The sequence below is a fragment of the Rhinolophus sinicus genome, linkage group LG17, assembly GCF_036562045.2.
Source record: "Rhinolophus sinicus isolate RSC01 linkage group LG17, ASM3656204v1, whole genome shotgun sequence".
Classification (NCBI taxonomy): Eukaryota; Metazoa; Chordata; class Mammalia; order Chiroptera; family Rhinolophidae; genus Rhinolophus; species Rhinolophus sinicus.
The window spans coordinates 10,602,105-10,617,073 of NC_133766.1; the positions used below are offsets into that span (position 1 = coordinate 10,602,105).

At 33.8% G+C, this 14,969-nt stretch overlaps 1 protein-coding gene across 1 annotated transcript in view; it reads left to right on the plus strand.

Moving 5' to 3' along the window:
• Window positions 1-14,969, plus strand: part of XPR1 (xenotropic and polytropic retrovirus receptor 1) — a 130,568-nt gene that overhangs the window by 80,715 nt on the left and 34,884 nt on the right. Inside the window, exons 4-7 of the mRNA XM_019733509.2 lie at window positions 5,848-6,071; window positions 8,923-9,072; window positions 9,442-9,525; window positions 12,391-12,472. Of these exons, the coding sequence (XP_019589068.1) occupies window positions 5,848-6,071; window positions 8,923-9,072; window positions 9,442-9,525; window positions 12,391-12,472 (540 nt within the window). The remainder of the gene's footprint in view (window positions 1-5,847; window positions 6,072-8,922; window positions 9,073-9,441; window positions 9,526-12,390; window positions 12,473-14,969) is intronic.

A 14,969-nucleotide genomic window follows, 5' to 3' on the forward strand; every position in this document is an offset into this window, starting at 1 on the left:
AGACACTTTATATTATTATTACCACTGAGTATGTGTAATGAAACATAAGAATCTCTTTCACTGAAATACTAAATGTTCATTTTACAAGTGATTTTATGTATCTAGTACCCACATATTTAAACTGACTTAGTGGCTGGTTTTGCTCTTTGCTTGTATGTGTGTTAAAATATAGATTAGATACATATTTAAGTAGGGTGATCATTGGTCTATAATGTTGTTTAAAATTCCCATGGGCGCAGCATTTCTTCCTATATCATGACTCTCTTGAATTTTGAGCTCATTACAACAGAATCAGTTACTTAAGAACTATTAGAAGATGGGGGGTGGGGGTGGGGGAGGTGAATTAAAGCAATCAGTCTGGCTTGCTTTCTTGTTAACACTTCTGATGAAAATTAAAAATTTTTATATATTATCCACAATAAATTTTTCTTTCTTCATTTTGTTAAAAAAAAGTGATTGATAAGTTTCTATTAAAAACAGGCCATGTGAAACCAACTTCATTTTCTTTCTCTTCTTTCCTCCTCCTGCCCTCCTCCCTTTTCTTGTGTTTCTTTCTAAGACTGAAAGGTTCGGGAATGCCCATGGTCATAGGGTAACACAATTCTAGGATGGCATCTTCACAAAAAAAGCAGACTATCATCTAAGTTAATGCTCTTTTAAACTATAGGCTGAGGCCCAATAAATGGGTCAGGAAAGTAAAGTACCTGGGGTTACCACAGGAATTTTTAAAAATATGATTTAAATGTAGTTGAATAGAAAATATCAGAGTTTATTTACCAGTTATGTCTACTTCATGTGTATCACATGATACCTGGCATTTTAGAGTTTTGCAAAGTACTGTGGAACAGACATGAAGCATTGACTTTTCTTGGAGGAAAAGAAAGGGATTGAAGAAAAGCCTCCAGAAGAAGTACCTTTGCAAATGTATGGACATTTGCCAAATGCCGTTGGAGGAGTGTGTTTGGGGATAACGGTAGGGGAGTTGGAGAGTAGTGTCCCAGGGCAGGGAAAAGTATCCAGATGCATAGTGACGTTAAAGTACGTGACATATTTAGGGGTGAGGAGGGTGACAAATAGTCTGCGGAGGCTGGAGTTGTAGAGAATAAGGAGTAAGTTGGTGATTAGAGAGAAAATTGAAGGAATAGGATGTTTTATTCACACATGGAGATTTTAGACTTCAGTGGTTGAGGTGTAACAATTTCAGTAATAAGAATACCAGATAAAAGCAGAACAAAAATTGCATGCAATGTAATAAGATTAACTATCCTGAATCATCTATGATGGGTCAACATTCTTATAAAGTTACTTTGTATTTTGAATTCACATTGAGGTCCATAAATGTTGGTAATATTGCAGGAGAAGTAAACAATAAAAGTATTCCAGGACACTAACTTTATCAAGACTTATTCTTCAGTTGCATAACGATATATAACAGCTTTGCTATTCTGAAGATAGCTTGTAGTTCTGAAATAACTTTTTCTAAAAGTAAAACAAAATACATAAATCTGGTGAAAACTAAATACCTTGTTAACCCTTATTTTAGCCCTTTGAGGGGCACATAGGTGCTTTGAAAGTTCTTGAATGGTTATTGGAAATGTCTATCAAATATTTTTTATATGAGATCTTATACCATTAATTATATATTAAAATAATCAATTCTCATTCACAGTCACTTGATTTCCTGGCATGAGTAGAAATTGGAATTTATTGCCAAATAGGGTGTTTTCATCAACATTCATAAAATTGCTTTGAAATGGTCATTTTTATTTTATTTATTTTTCAATTAAAGTTTATTGGGGTGACCACTGTTAGCAAAGTTACATAGATTTCAGTTGTACAATTCTGTAATACATCATCTATATATCACATTGTGTGTTCATCACCTAGAGTCAGTCTCTTTCCATCACCATAATAATTTCTTATAAGCGTATTTGTAGATTTTTCATTCATAGACCAAAGTATGTTCTTACATACACATATACCTTTTTCCAGGTTTTGTGCTGTCCCATATGTTTGAGTTTTTTGGAGGTCTGAAAATTGGGATGTCATTGCAAAATAGATTTGGGCACTTGTCAAAAGCAGTATTTTTCATCCTTTTTAAACCTATGCCCCTTTTGATAAGTATAAAATTCTCACTCCATAACTATAGTAATATTGAATATTACTATATTGGATATGATTTCTTTCAAATATAAACATGTCCTTTATATTTCCCTACTCCCACCCAGGGACTCTGTCTCTCCCATATGCTCTTCTAGATAGTCTCGTCCTTAAGAAAGAGAATCAGTTGTTTAAAGAAAGTAGCAAAATACCCCTGAAATTTTCATTTCTCCTATATTTCTGTATAGGAACTTGGATTACTACGGAGAACTTTTCCCTACATATTCATTCATTCATTCATTCATTCACTTACTCATTCACTCAACAAACATGGATTGAGCCTGCTGTATGCAAGCTTTTATGATACAATGGTGAAGATGGTAGTCCACACAAAAGCTTGTACATGAATGTTAATAGCAAAATTTATAGTAAAAAAACTCTAAACAATCCAAATGTCCATCAACTGATGAGTAATTTAAAGAAAATATGGTGTATCCACACAATGAAATACAGTTCAGCAATGAAAGGAACAAACTACTGATCCGTGTTCTGAACCTCAAAATCTTTATGCTAAGTTAAAGCCAGACGCAAAAGACTACAGATTGTATGGTTCCTTTATATAAAGTGTCCAGAAAAGGCCTATCTGGGGAGACAAAGCAGATCAGTGGTTACCTGCGGGTGGGGATAGGAGTGAGGAATGACAGCCAACAGCCAGGACAAGAGTTGCAGGGGGTGATGGAAATGTTCCAAACTTGGATCGTGGTGATGTTTGCACAACTCTACAAATATACTAAAAGTCAGAAAACTGCATTATTACCGTGGGTGAATTCTATGGTATGTAAAGTATACCTGAAAAAAATCTATTAAAAAATAAGTTGTTCATTTAAAAATGAAGATTATAGAACCATTGCCCTCAGAGAACTCAGTCAATGAAGCAAACATATAAACGAAGAATTCTACGCAGGGTGCTATCCATACATGTATGTGGTGCCTTGAGGCCCTAAGGAGGGAGCTTCATATTGTAACAGACTTGTTGGGCAAGAAAGACTTTACATAGAAAGTTGTACTTGAGATTAGCCGTGTAAAATGAGTAAGGGGTTTGCCAGATGGAGAGGCATTGGTTTCTTGACTTATTGCTGGCACGTAGGAAGTAGCAGATCCTTTCTTTCCATTTTTTGGACTTCTTACATTTTAAATATCATGTGATGAAAGATGTAAATAATTACAAAATTTATTTTGACAACTTAGGCTAAGGAAGCTAAACAAATAGCAATTTCATATATTACTCCTTTAACAATAAAAATTGATCATATTACTTACGATATTCTGGATATGGGCTTTTACTAATTACCTGAGTTATTTTTATCAGCAGAGTAATTTATATACTTAATAAGTCCTCACGTCTTTTATGATATATGTGTCTTTAATTGTGTATAATATATTTTTTCAATTGGCTAGTAAGTGGTTAAAGCATGAATACTTAAGTTCTTTAACCTAACTACTTAATAAACAGAAGTGGTAAGTATATCTTTTGGCCTAGGAGCATCATGAAAAAATTACTGAGATACTAGTTGCCCTGTGAACCAAGAAAGCACCAAGAGGGTCCGGTCCCTACTGTGTTTGATCATAACAATAACAAGACAAACACATTTGCAATAGAAATGTTTAACTTGTATAAAAGTAACCCTGAGATTCATTTTCCCTTTGACTTCAGTGTGAGATCTGAAAATAGGTGAATAGTGCTTTTTCTTACAACATGGAAGACTAGAAAGAAATCCTGAAAACCTCTCATTACAAAACACTAAAGTGCTGCATAAAATACGCAAAATTATTAGAAAACAAAATATATGCTTAATTAGGATAGAGACATAAAAGAGTATCAAAACCATGAGGAAAGAATAAGAAATGATCAAAATTGCCTTTTAAAAATAGCCAATTAGAACTTTTAAAAATGAAAATATAATCACTGAAATGAATATCTTAATTAAACTAAATTAGGTAGAGCTTAAGAGAGAATTTATAAACTAAAAGATAGAGTTGAAGTAGATACCCAGAATATGACACAAAGAGATAGATAGGAAAATATAAGATATGTAAAAGACAGCAAGAAGATCAAAAGGCCATAGTTGATACCTGTGATTTGCTTTTTCCATTACCCATTCCATATTTCCTTTGCCCTCAGCTAGAATTCCAGCTGGCTAGGGTTTTTTTTACTGGTTGGGATGACCCAAACTTTAATTCTTGAAGGATCTGAACCCTCAATAGTTCTGTCTTTTTTATGATTGCTGTAGTTTTTTATTAACTTTTATTATTGGTTATGGAAGTACTAGGATGCGTTCCAGAGAGCTCCTGGGTTGCAGACACAATCCTCCTCGCTCCTATTGTGTATCAAGAACTCACTGTCCCCTTGACAATCAGCATCAATCACTTTAACCTGTAAACACATTCTTTGCCTACTGGTTCAGTGGTATGATGAGCCCAGAATGGCCAGGTGCAGTCTTGTCTTCCAATTCAGTGGAACCATTGCTGTATTCCTCTGAAAGAAGCATTTCCCCTTCAGAACTAACCAATAGGCTGAGCTCAAGTTGCAGATTGGGAAGCGAAAATTATGTGAGTGGAGTATAAAAATTATGTGAGTGAGAGGAACCACTTACACTTCCACCCCTTGATTCCTAGACAGTGTTTTGGCCATGGTTGGGACAGCACCATATAATGGTCTCAATACTGCATCCTATAAGACAGAAGCCCATCCTTGCAGAGTTTTGTCTCCCAACTCATTTCACTAAGCTTTTCTATTAGGCCAGCTATTTCTGGGTATGTGGTAAGACCATTGTACTTCATGGATATTCCCATTGCTTTACTGCCTTTGCTGTGAAATGAGTTCCTTGATCAGAAATAAAGCTGTGTGGAATATCACGAAAATGGGTAAGATGTTCTACTTAACAGTGGTGCTAGCAGGAGCATTCATTATGAGCAGGGAAGGCACATCTATGTGAACAATACATTTGTTCCGGAGAGGACAAATGTCTGTCCTGTTCTGTTCTTCCTTCCCCACAGACCCTGGCAACCACTGGTCTCCTTTCTGTCTCTATAGATTTACCTGCTCTGGACATTTTTATAAATGGTATCATACAATATGTGGTATTTTGTGTCTGGCTTCTTTGACTCACCATGATGTCTTCAAGATTCATCCATGTTATAGCATGAATCAGTACTTCATTCTTTTTATGCCTTAATAATATTCCATTGTACATATATGCCGTATTTCGCCTATCCGTTCAGTTAATGGACATATGAGTTGTTTCCACTTTTTGAGTATTATGAATGCAAGTTTATGTGAACATGTTTTCAGTTCTTTTGGGTTTATACCTAGGAGTGGAATTGCTGGATCTTAAGGTAACTATGTTTAACTTTTTGAGAACTGCCAAACTGTTGCAAATTACAGTGTGCTGTACCATTTTGCATTTTTACTCTTAGTGGCTTTTTAAATACAGTATCTTCATCTGTAAAAAGAAAGGGTACACTTGAGGTTTTGCAGGGAGGGAAGTGTGGGATAGAATGAAAGGAGCGTGCTATACTGAAACATTTTTTTCATATCCAGTTCTAACTGTTACATGTTAATGGTTTTGTCTTAGAAATTTTAGGGAAACAAATTAGAATAATTAGTAAAAATTTAGACGAGTCACTGAGAACTTTCACCACCATTTTTATCTTGATGATTTGGCAATTCTGTTTTATTTCTTATAGAAAAGCTCGCAGAGGCTCAGCGCAGGTTTGCTACTCTTCAGAATGAGCTGCAGTCCTCACTGGATGCTCAGAAAGAAAGCACGGGTGTTACGACGCTGCGGCAGCGCCGAAAGCCAGTCTTCCACCTGTCGCATGAGGAACGTGTCCAACATAGGAATATTAAAGACCTTAAACTGGCCTTCAGCGAGTTCTACCTCAGTCTTATCCTGCTGCAGAACTATCAGGTACTTAGATTCTTACCCTGGAGAATGGCTCCTTTAAATAATTGAGAAATTATACTAAATAATTTGAGCTGTTTTGATGAGCCATTCCAAAAAGGGAAGTCCTTAGCATGTCATTATTCTTTGTACTTTCATCTTTTTAATATTACATATTCTTGAATTTTTTCCTTATGTTGCTTTTGAAATTTGGTGCAGTTTCTCCCATTGTTGTTACCGCACACAGTAGCAAGTTCTGAAAGATGTGATTGATATGATCCTAACAAATCTGAGCCAGTTATCAGAGTTGCAGGATGGAGACTTGAAGTGCTAAATGAAGCAATCCAAAGGAAATTTTTAAAAACAATTCTAGCTGAAGAATTCAACTGTAAGAACATGGTATTTATATACCATTTAGTATTTTTGAAGACTAGTGAGATTTCTTTAATAATTTTAACTGTTTAAAAAGTCAAAGTTCAGTGTAAAGTTTCCTTTTTTTGCTATTAGAAGGAAATACTGAGAAAAATTTATTGCTTTCGTGGGCAGTTAGTAATTTCGAATCTTGTTTATTTGGCTAATTTGTAAGCCTAAATTATATGAAGCTGAATTATAGCTCTTTGGCCTCAGAAGTTTCAATAGTCAGTATTTCTGATTAGCTAAGATGAAACTTTTATTAGACATTTTCAGTTGGTAATTCAGTTGTATATTCTACATATGTATTTTAATGAGAAGTTTGGCTTCATCTCAGTTGAGACATTCAGTCAAAGCTAAAAGAACGTACATACATACACTTTTGCATGCAGTTTGTAGGTTGTATACAGAATTTTTATTAAGATTTTAAAAAATTGGTAAGCAATTGAAAGTATTTTTGAAGTATTTTTCTGATTTGATTAAAATTTTGTATATCACCAAATTTTTAAAAAGTTACAGTCAAATGTTAAGTGCTTTAGTTGGCTGCTGTTATACCTTAAAAACTGAGTTTATACACACCCAATTACTATTTATATGGTGCTCATTTGTTCTCAAAGATATTGCGTGACTAAGAAGTAGTGAGACACATTCTACCAGCCACTGTTTCACTACTTTTTAGTCAAACTGGGTTTGTTCTTAGCATTCATTAATGAGAATCATAAAATACTTGTACTAGAAGGCCCAATCACAGAATGAAAGACGGATTAGTTGACATTCCATACTAACATGCATTGTTTATGCTTTCTTTAAAATAAACTAAAAGAACATAAAAATTCTCAGAAGTAGTTTGCCGCTAATATATACATATATTGTATAAAAGGTATATTTTGTTTTTGTTAAAACCCTTGTTGACTTTTCTACAGTGAACATTTTTATAACTTGATTGAATAAAAATGTTAATTTTGGGAAAAATATATATATATAAAGGAAAATTCCTTTCCTTTGAAATTTATCGATAGGCTTTATAATTTATTTTTAAAAAACAAAAATATATTTCTTCTTTCTTCTAATGCTATAAAACATTAACATTTCATATTTTATTAATTATGCTTGTGCGTTACAGGCAAATACCCTTGTTAAATTTTATTTCATTAACTTTCCCAGAAGCTTTTGTTTTGGGTCATTATAAAAAGCTCCTTGGGAAAACAAAAATAATTATTAATTATAAAAGTTTTGATCTATCCTCTGTTCTTTGAAGCTGTCTGTTCTGTATGAATACATTTACTTTGAGAATAAGGAGAAGGGAAAATTGTTTGAAAGCAGTCTCTCAATCATGGTATATGTACCCCAAAGAGAGTTTAAAATGATTCATTAATGTATGGGGGGAAAAAAGTAAATAAACCAGCAAGCAGTGAAAGCCTAATTTGGAGTGAATGCTCAATTTTTTTACTAATGGGGATATGTGATCAGCAAATTTGGGAGATCTTTGGTTTAAAGAACCTTGCAAATCCACAGTTTATTGCTTTTTCTTAAAATAAATTTTATTGGGGAGTATTGAGGGACAGTGTGTTTCTCCAGGGTCTGTCAGCTCCAAGTCATTTTCCTTCAGTCTAATTGTGGAGGGCGCAGCTCAGCTCCTAGTCCAGTCGCCGTTTTCAATCTTTAGTTGCAGGGGGTGCAGCCCACCATCCCATGGAGGGAATTGAACCGGCAACCCTGTTGCTTAGAGCTCACACTGCAACCAACTGAGCCACCCGGCCGCCCCTCTTGCTTTTTTTTGCATGTTGATCAAACAACAACAGAATTTGAAAATGTAGAAAAGTAGGATTTTGATATTGTAGAAATGGAGAAAAAGTGCTAGCTCCTATCCATTATCAGCAAAATCCTGTGTGATCATTAGTTCTTTTCTACTGACTCTTCTTTGCACTCCCGTCCCCAAACTGAGAATGGATGGAAGCAAAATGAAAGTTAGAAATAGATGAGCTTTCATTTTCTATGTTGGTTCATACATGTTTGCATAGTAGTAGGGGGGAAATACATAGCTATACCACTCCTTCAAAAAGCAGAGAACTTATAAATGTGTTCGTGCATGATAAATCCAAAATATTTTCTGAAAATACTCTTTGGATCAAAGAATCAAAATAATGTAAATTAGCTATTTTGAGAATAATTATACATAGGAAAATGGAAATAAAAATGTTTTGAGTTTAGGACTTCTGTTAATTTTTTTGAAATAGAAATAATAGGATTCTTGGTTAGGGTTTCTTTCTATTACTGATTGCTTACTACCTTGAAATGAATAAATAAGAAAGAAGAGTCTTATCCTTTTAGTAAATTGTTTTATGAAATCATTGCCATTTCGCTCAGTACTCAAAACTTCAGTCAGCTCTGTCTACTCATACTGCTTATTATTTTTCATCTTTGATGGTATAGAAATTATAGTAGTGTTTCTCATTTCTTTCCATAGAATTTGAATTTTACAGGGTTTCGAAAAATCCTTAAAAAGCATGACAAGATCCTGGAAACATCTCGTGGAGCAGATTGGCGAGTGGCTCATGTAGAAGTGGCCCCATTTTATACATGCAAGAAAATCAACCAGCTCATCTCTGAAACTGAGGTACAGTAATCTCACTTGCATACTACATATTTTCCAATAATTTACATGTCTAATTTTTAATGAAATAATTCCTCATTTCTGTTCTCCTTTATTAGTTGCTAGCATTGAATATATACATTCTTAACTCATGATTTTTTTCCTTTTGCTTTATCAATACTCATTTACCAAGAGGTTATCAGAATACCATATATGCCAGGGGTGCCAAAAAAATGTGTACACATGACTTGTATTCATCTTTTGTTATCGGTATATATTGAGTATTAACAATTTTAATACAGTTTTTTCCTTTGTATAAATGATTCAGAATTATTTATACAATACTCAAGTTTAGTGTAACTTTTGTCAACATTTAATAATGTGTCTTTCTAGGCTGTAGTGACCAATGAACTTGAAGATGGTGACAGACAAAAAGCTATGAAACGTTTACGTGTTCCCCCTTTGGGAGCTGCTCAGGTTAGTATTTGTTTCCAGTTATTTGGTGGGTTGATTTTGCCAATTTAATAATCAACACAATTTGTTTCGCTGGTAAAATATACTGATTTCAATATTTGGAAAAAAATGTTTCAGTCACAGTTTGTAAGTTATTAGTATTGTTACTTTTGTTCTAAAAAATTAGGTGCCAAGTCTCATTGCATAATGAATTGTAATGTCTTCCCACCTTTCTCCATCTTATCCTGTATTCCTTCTCTTGTTTATTGTTATTGACATGCTAACTTCTTGGTCTCACTAAATGATTAAGAGGAGATATTTATTTGATGATGAGGGGGTTCAGATGTGCTGGGCTACTACATAGTTTCATCCAAAACATAATAGTTAACACCTAAAAAAGCATTTATTAACTGATATCTATACATTAGTTACACACACACACACACACACACACACACACACACACAAAATTAAGTGATACCCTCTGTGGTATAAAATAAGTCTCAATAAAGTTCAAAAGATTTAAATTATAGAAAATAATGTTCTCTAACCACAGTGGCATAGAAATCAATAACAGAAAGAGCTTTCTTATCCTAATAAAAGGTCTTTACAAAAACCTACAACTAATATCGTACTTAATGGTGAAACACTGAATGCTTTCTCCTTAACTTAAGGACAATATTCGACATTGTACTGGAGATTATAGCCAACGCAGTAAGGTAAAAAAAAGAAGTAAGAGGTATTCAGATTAGAAAGAAAGAAGTTAAACTGGTGGGGGTTTTTTGCAGATGACATTATAACCTATGTAGAATATCTAAGGAATCTATAGACTAGCTACTAGAACTAATAAGTGAGTTTAGCAAAGTTGCAGAATACAAGATCAATATTTAAAAATCAATTGTATTTCTATATACCATCAAGAACAGTTGGAAATGAAAAAATTTAAAAATAATGCTATTCATAATGAAAATATGAAATATTTAGGGATAAGTATGACAAAAGATGAGCAAGATCTCTACATTGAAAGCTACAAAACATTGCTTAGAGAAATTAAAGAAAAATAGGTAAGCGATATACCAAGTTCATGGGTTAGAAAACCCATTATTTTAAAGATATTTCTTTCTAAATTGATCTATAGATACAGCACTATCCAACTCAGAATCTCAACAGGACTTTTTTTTTTATAATTGGTAAGCAGATTTTAAAATTTATGTGGAAATACAAAAGATCAAGAATAGCCAAAACAACTTTGGAACAACTAAGTTGAAGGATTAACACTACCTGATATCAAACTTACTATTAAAGCTACAGTAATCAAGACAGTGTGGTATTAGTGTCAGGATAGGCAAATAGGTTAATGGAACAGAGTAGCATCTATAAATAGACCAGTAAGTGTATGGATAACTACTTTTCAATAAAGATGCAAAGACCATTCAGTGGAGAAAGGATAGTCTTTTTCAACAAATGGTGCTGGAGCAATTGGCTTACATATGAAAAACAAAGAACTTCCATGCATTCTTCACACTATATACAAAAATTAATTTTAAGTGTACCGTAGACCTAAATGAAACCTAAAACTACAAATTTTTGAAGAAGACATGGGAGAAAGTACAGGTGACTTTGGGTTACATAAAGATTTCTTAGAAATGACACTTCATCAAAGTTTTGGAAACTTCTCTTCAAAAGACAATGTTAAGAGAATGAAAAGAAAAGCAACAGACTAGGAGAAAATATTTACAAAATATCTCTGGTGAGGAGGGGTAGGTATTTGGATCTGGAAGAACTAGGAACTTCAAAGGTAATAGAAATGTTCTGTTTCTAAAGATTGATGATAATAAGTTTAGGTATATGTTATGATTCAGTTCCTAACAGTCCAAATACATTTTATTTATAGAGATACAGATGATATAGATATAGATGTAGATATGGATATAGATATATAGATATATTCTTTTGTATGTATGATAAATTGCCCAATTTTGAAAACTAAAGAAAAAATTTTTGAAAAAAACAAATCACTGTCTTCCTTCTGGATGCTTTCAAGTCCTAAACTAACAATTCTATAGATATCTGTCTTGATAAAGAAGAAATCAGAGGGCGTCTGAATGCTTGTTTTTGTTTTAAGGTTTTTTAGAAAACATTTAAAGTATCTTAAATGTAACATCACCTCTAACAACAACAAAAGTTTTTGCAATATTCATAGCAAATATTTAAATCCCTAAGATTAATTCTCTCCGTGTTTCTCATCCCTTTACATTTAAAATATCAAATACTTTCTTTATTTTAGAAAACAGAATTCTTTTTGTCATTTTCTAAATATAAAATTACATTGTAATAGAGAAAAATATTTTTGAATCTGCACACCCCGGACATACTGTGATATGTCGGGCTCTGAGAATCTAGTATATCTTTAAAAATTCACTTTGAATTATCCCAGTATAATAGTGTAAGTACTATCAGAAAGTAAGTGTTCTAATTTTTACTGTTGTCTCTATTACTGATTGTACCAAATATATGAACTCCAATTGAGTAATACTGACTTACGACATTTAAAGATGTGTACACTGTAAAAATGAAATTGCACTTAAATCTGTCCTATAAGAAAATCAGTATATACACATACATAATTTGATACCTAAGACTGTCATCTTGTTTATTTAGTGACTCAGATTTCTGTAGCAGAATTCGAACAATTAGCAACTCTATTCTAGTATTATAGAATGAAGAAAAGACGATTCTTTGGGTCAGATTTATAAAAATTCAGATCATAAAATATTTTTGTTTTCATTGTAGAACTTTGAGGCTCATACATGGTAGAATTTTGTTACAGCATATACTAATGTATTTGTATTTTGCCCCATACTCAAAATGCTGTTTTTCTGTCCACAGCCTGCACCAGCATGGACTACTTTTAGAGTTGGCCTATTTTGTGGCATATTCATTGTACTGAATGTTACCCTTGTACTTGCCGGTAAGTAGTTTAAATTTTGCATTAAATTTTTCTTACTAATATGTCTATGCTATGTTCTGTCCTACCAAAACTACTACCTCCCAAACGACCAAAGCTACTGAAAGGGAAATCTGTTAAGGCTAAGTTTTTTGTTATTATAGATAAATGAGTGGAGCTCATTTGTTTGGGTTTGTTTTTCCCTTTGTGTACATATTATTCTTTAAAATACTGCTAGTTGATGACCTCTTATTCTCCATTATTTTCCAGTGTTTATGCATAATTTCTTCAGACTTTTTCAGTGTTCAAGAACCTCAGCCCCCTTGATCACAGATAGTAGTAAATAGGGTTACAAAATTCATGTACTAAAGCTTATTCACCTGCTTTTTTGGAGACTTACATCCTTTCCAGAACCTATTTGCAATTTTCATATGATTTTAAGAAGCTTGGTTATATAATTTCCTATTCTATAGAAGTTAAAAATTAGAAAGAGGTAGGAGGAATTGCTAGAAACAGGTGCACTTCCAACATGAAGAAATGATATAACATCCAGGGAAGCATAATCTTACTAAACCTCCCAACAGAATTTTAAATACCCTCTCAGCTGCATTTGACATTGTGGATCACTCCTTGAAACTCTTTCTTCAGTTGTTTTGGGGAAACCACACTGTGCTGGTGTTTCTATTATATTTGACCGGCAGTTCTTTCCCACTCTCCTTTGCTGGCTATTTTTTTCTTTGTGACATCTGAATTTTGGGGATTACCACTGGGCTCAATCGTCAGATCTCTTCCCCTGTCTACGTTTATTTTCTACCTAGGCAATCTTACTCAAACATGTGGCTATAAATACCATCTATCTGTTAATGACTCCCAAGTAGCTATATATACGCTCTCTTCTCTGAATGCTATATAATTGGCTACTTGGGTGTCTGACAGACATCTCAAACTTACATGTACCTTTATAAACCCTTATATACTCGTACACTTTCTCTTCCATGTGGCATTATCTTTCATCAGTTTCTCAGGCCAAAAACCTTTAGCCTCTCTTTCCCCTCATACCTCATCTTCAGTCCATCAGCATATCCTGTTGCTCTGTCTTCAAAGCACATCCTGAATCTGACCACCTCCACCAGTGCCATCCTTGTCTAAGCAACCATCTCTTGCTTAGTGTACCGCAACAACCTTCTGAACTTGTCTCCCTGAAACCACTCTTGCCTCCTATAGCCACTAATGTCTTTTTAAAAAAATATGAGTTAGATCATGTCACTCTCCTCTTCAAAATCCATTAATGGCTTCTCTTACAACAGAATTGAAGCTTCTTACTATGACTTGCAAGACCCTACAGAATCTCGCCCCTGTGGACCTTTCTGACTTTACATCCTGTCATCCTCCCCACACCTAGTTTCAGTCACTTTCACTTTATTTCCACCCACACGTGTGTTGTTCCTATTCCTTGAACCACCCCAAGCTCATTCCCATCTACGAGCACTTGCAATTTCCTAAAAAGACTCTTCCACAAGAAGTCTACGTAGCTTACTCCCTCACCTCTTATAGTCTCTGTTCAAATGCCACCTCCTCAACAAGGCCTTTCCTGATCACCCTACCCTAAAAGAACCTGTTCTATCCCATTAGCCAACATTAGTGTCCTTCCGAGCACTTATAATTACATGACATAATATTTCATATTTATGTTCTTGCTATCCGTTTTCGCACTGTAATGTAAGTACCTTGATGCCTGGGCTTTTATCTCTTCTGTTCACCATTGTATTTCCAGCACCTAGAACACTGCCTGGGACATAGTAGGGATTCAGAAATATTGGTGGAAGTTTGAATGGACGGAAGAGAAGGACCAAGATGAAATTAAATGATATACAAAAAAAACACACACAGGATTATCACTTTGTGAGGAGTGTAAATATCTATTACATTGTTTTGTACACCTGAAACTAATAATAAAACACACACACACAAACACACACATACAACAAAAAGACAGACACATCTCAAAGGTTCTTGCACTTGAAGACTTTTACTTTAAGGGCAAATAATCCTGGTATACCTCAAGAGTCTGTGTCCTTTTATAATAACTGAATCATTAATAAAGGATTAAATTCTGCTCAGTGAAGTCTACAAAGCTACATGACTTAGAAATAGATGTTATTGTATAAATTTCCATTATATCCTGTTTTGGACTTGCAGTAATCATAATAGTGCCTGAACAAGGAAGGTTTATATCACTGTCACTTAACTATTCTCGATTGCAGAGATTATGTATTTTTCATGTTTGTATTTTAAATTCCTAACAGTGCAAGGCATATATCGGATGTTTAAGAAGTAATCTTACTGAACTCATTATTCCTCATAAACATTCTTTTTAGTTAAGATTGTTAATTGCACATTATGAAATTATAACCCAAGTTGTAATAGCTTTTAGAGAGTGTATGAACTTTACTGTTACAATGTGTTTTCATTTGTATTTTCAGAGTTCTCCTTCTAATTACTAAAAATTAACTAGTAATTG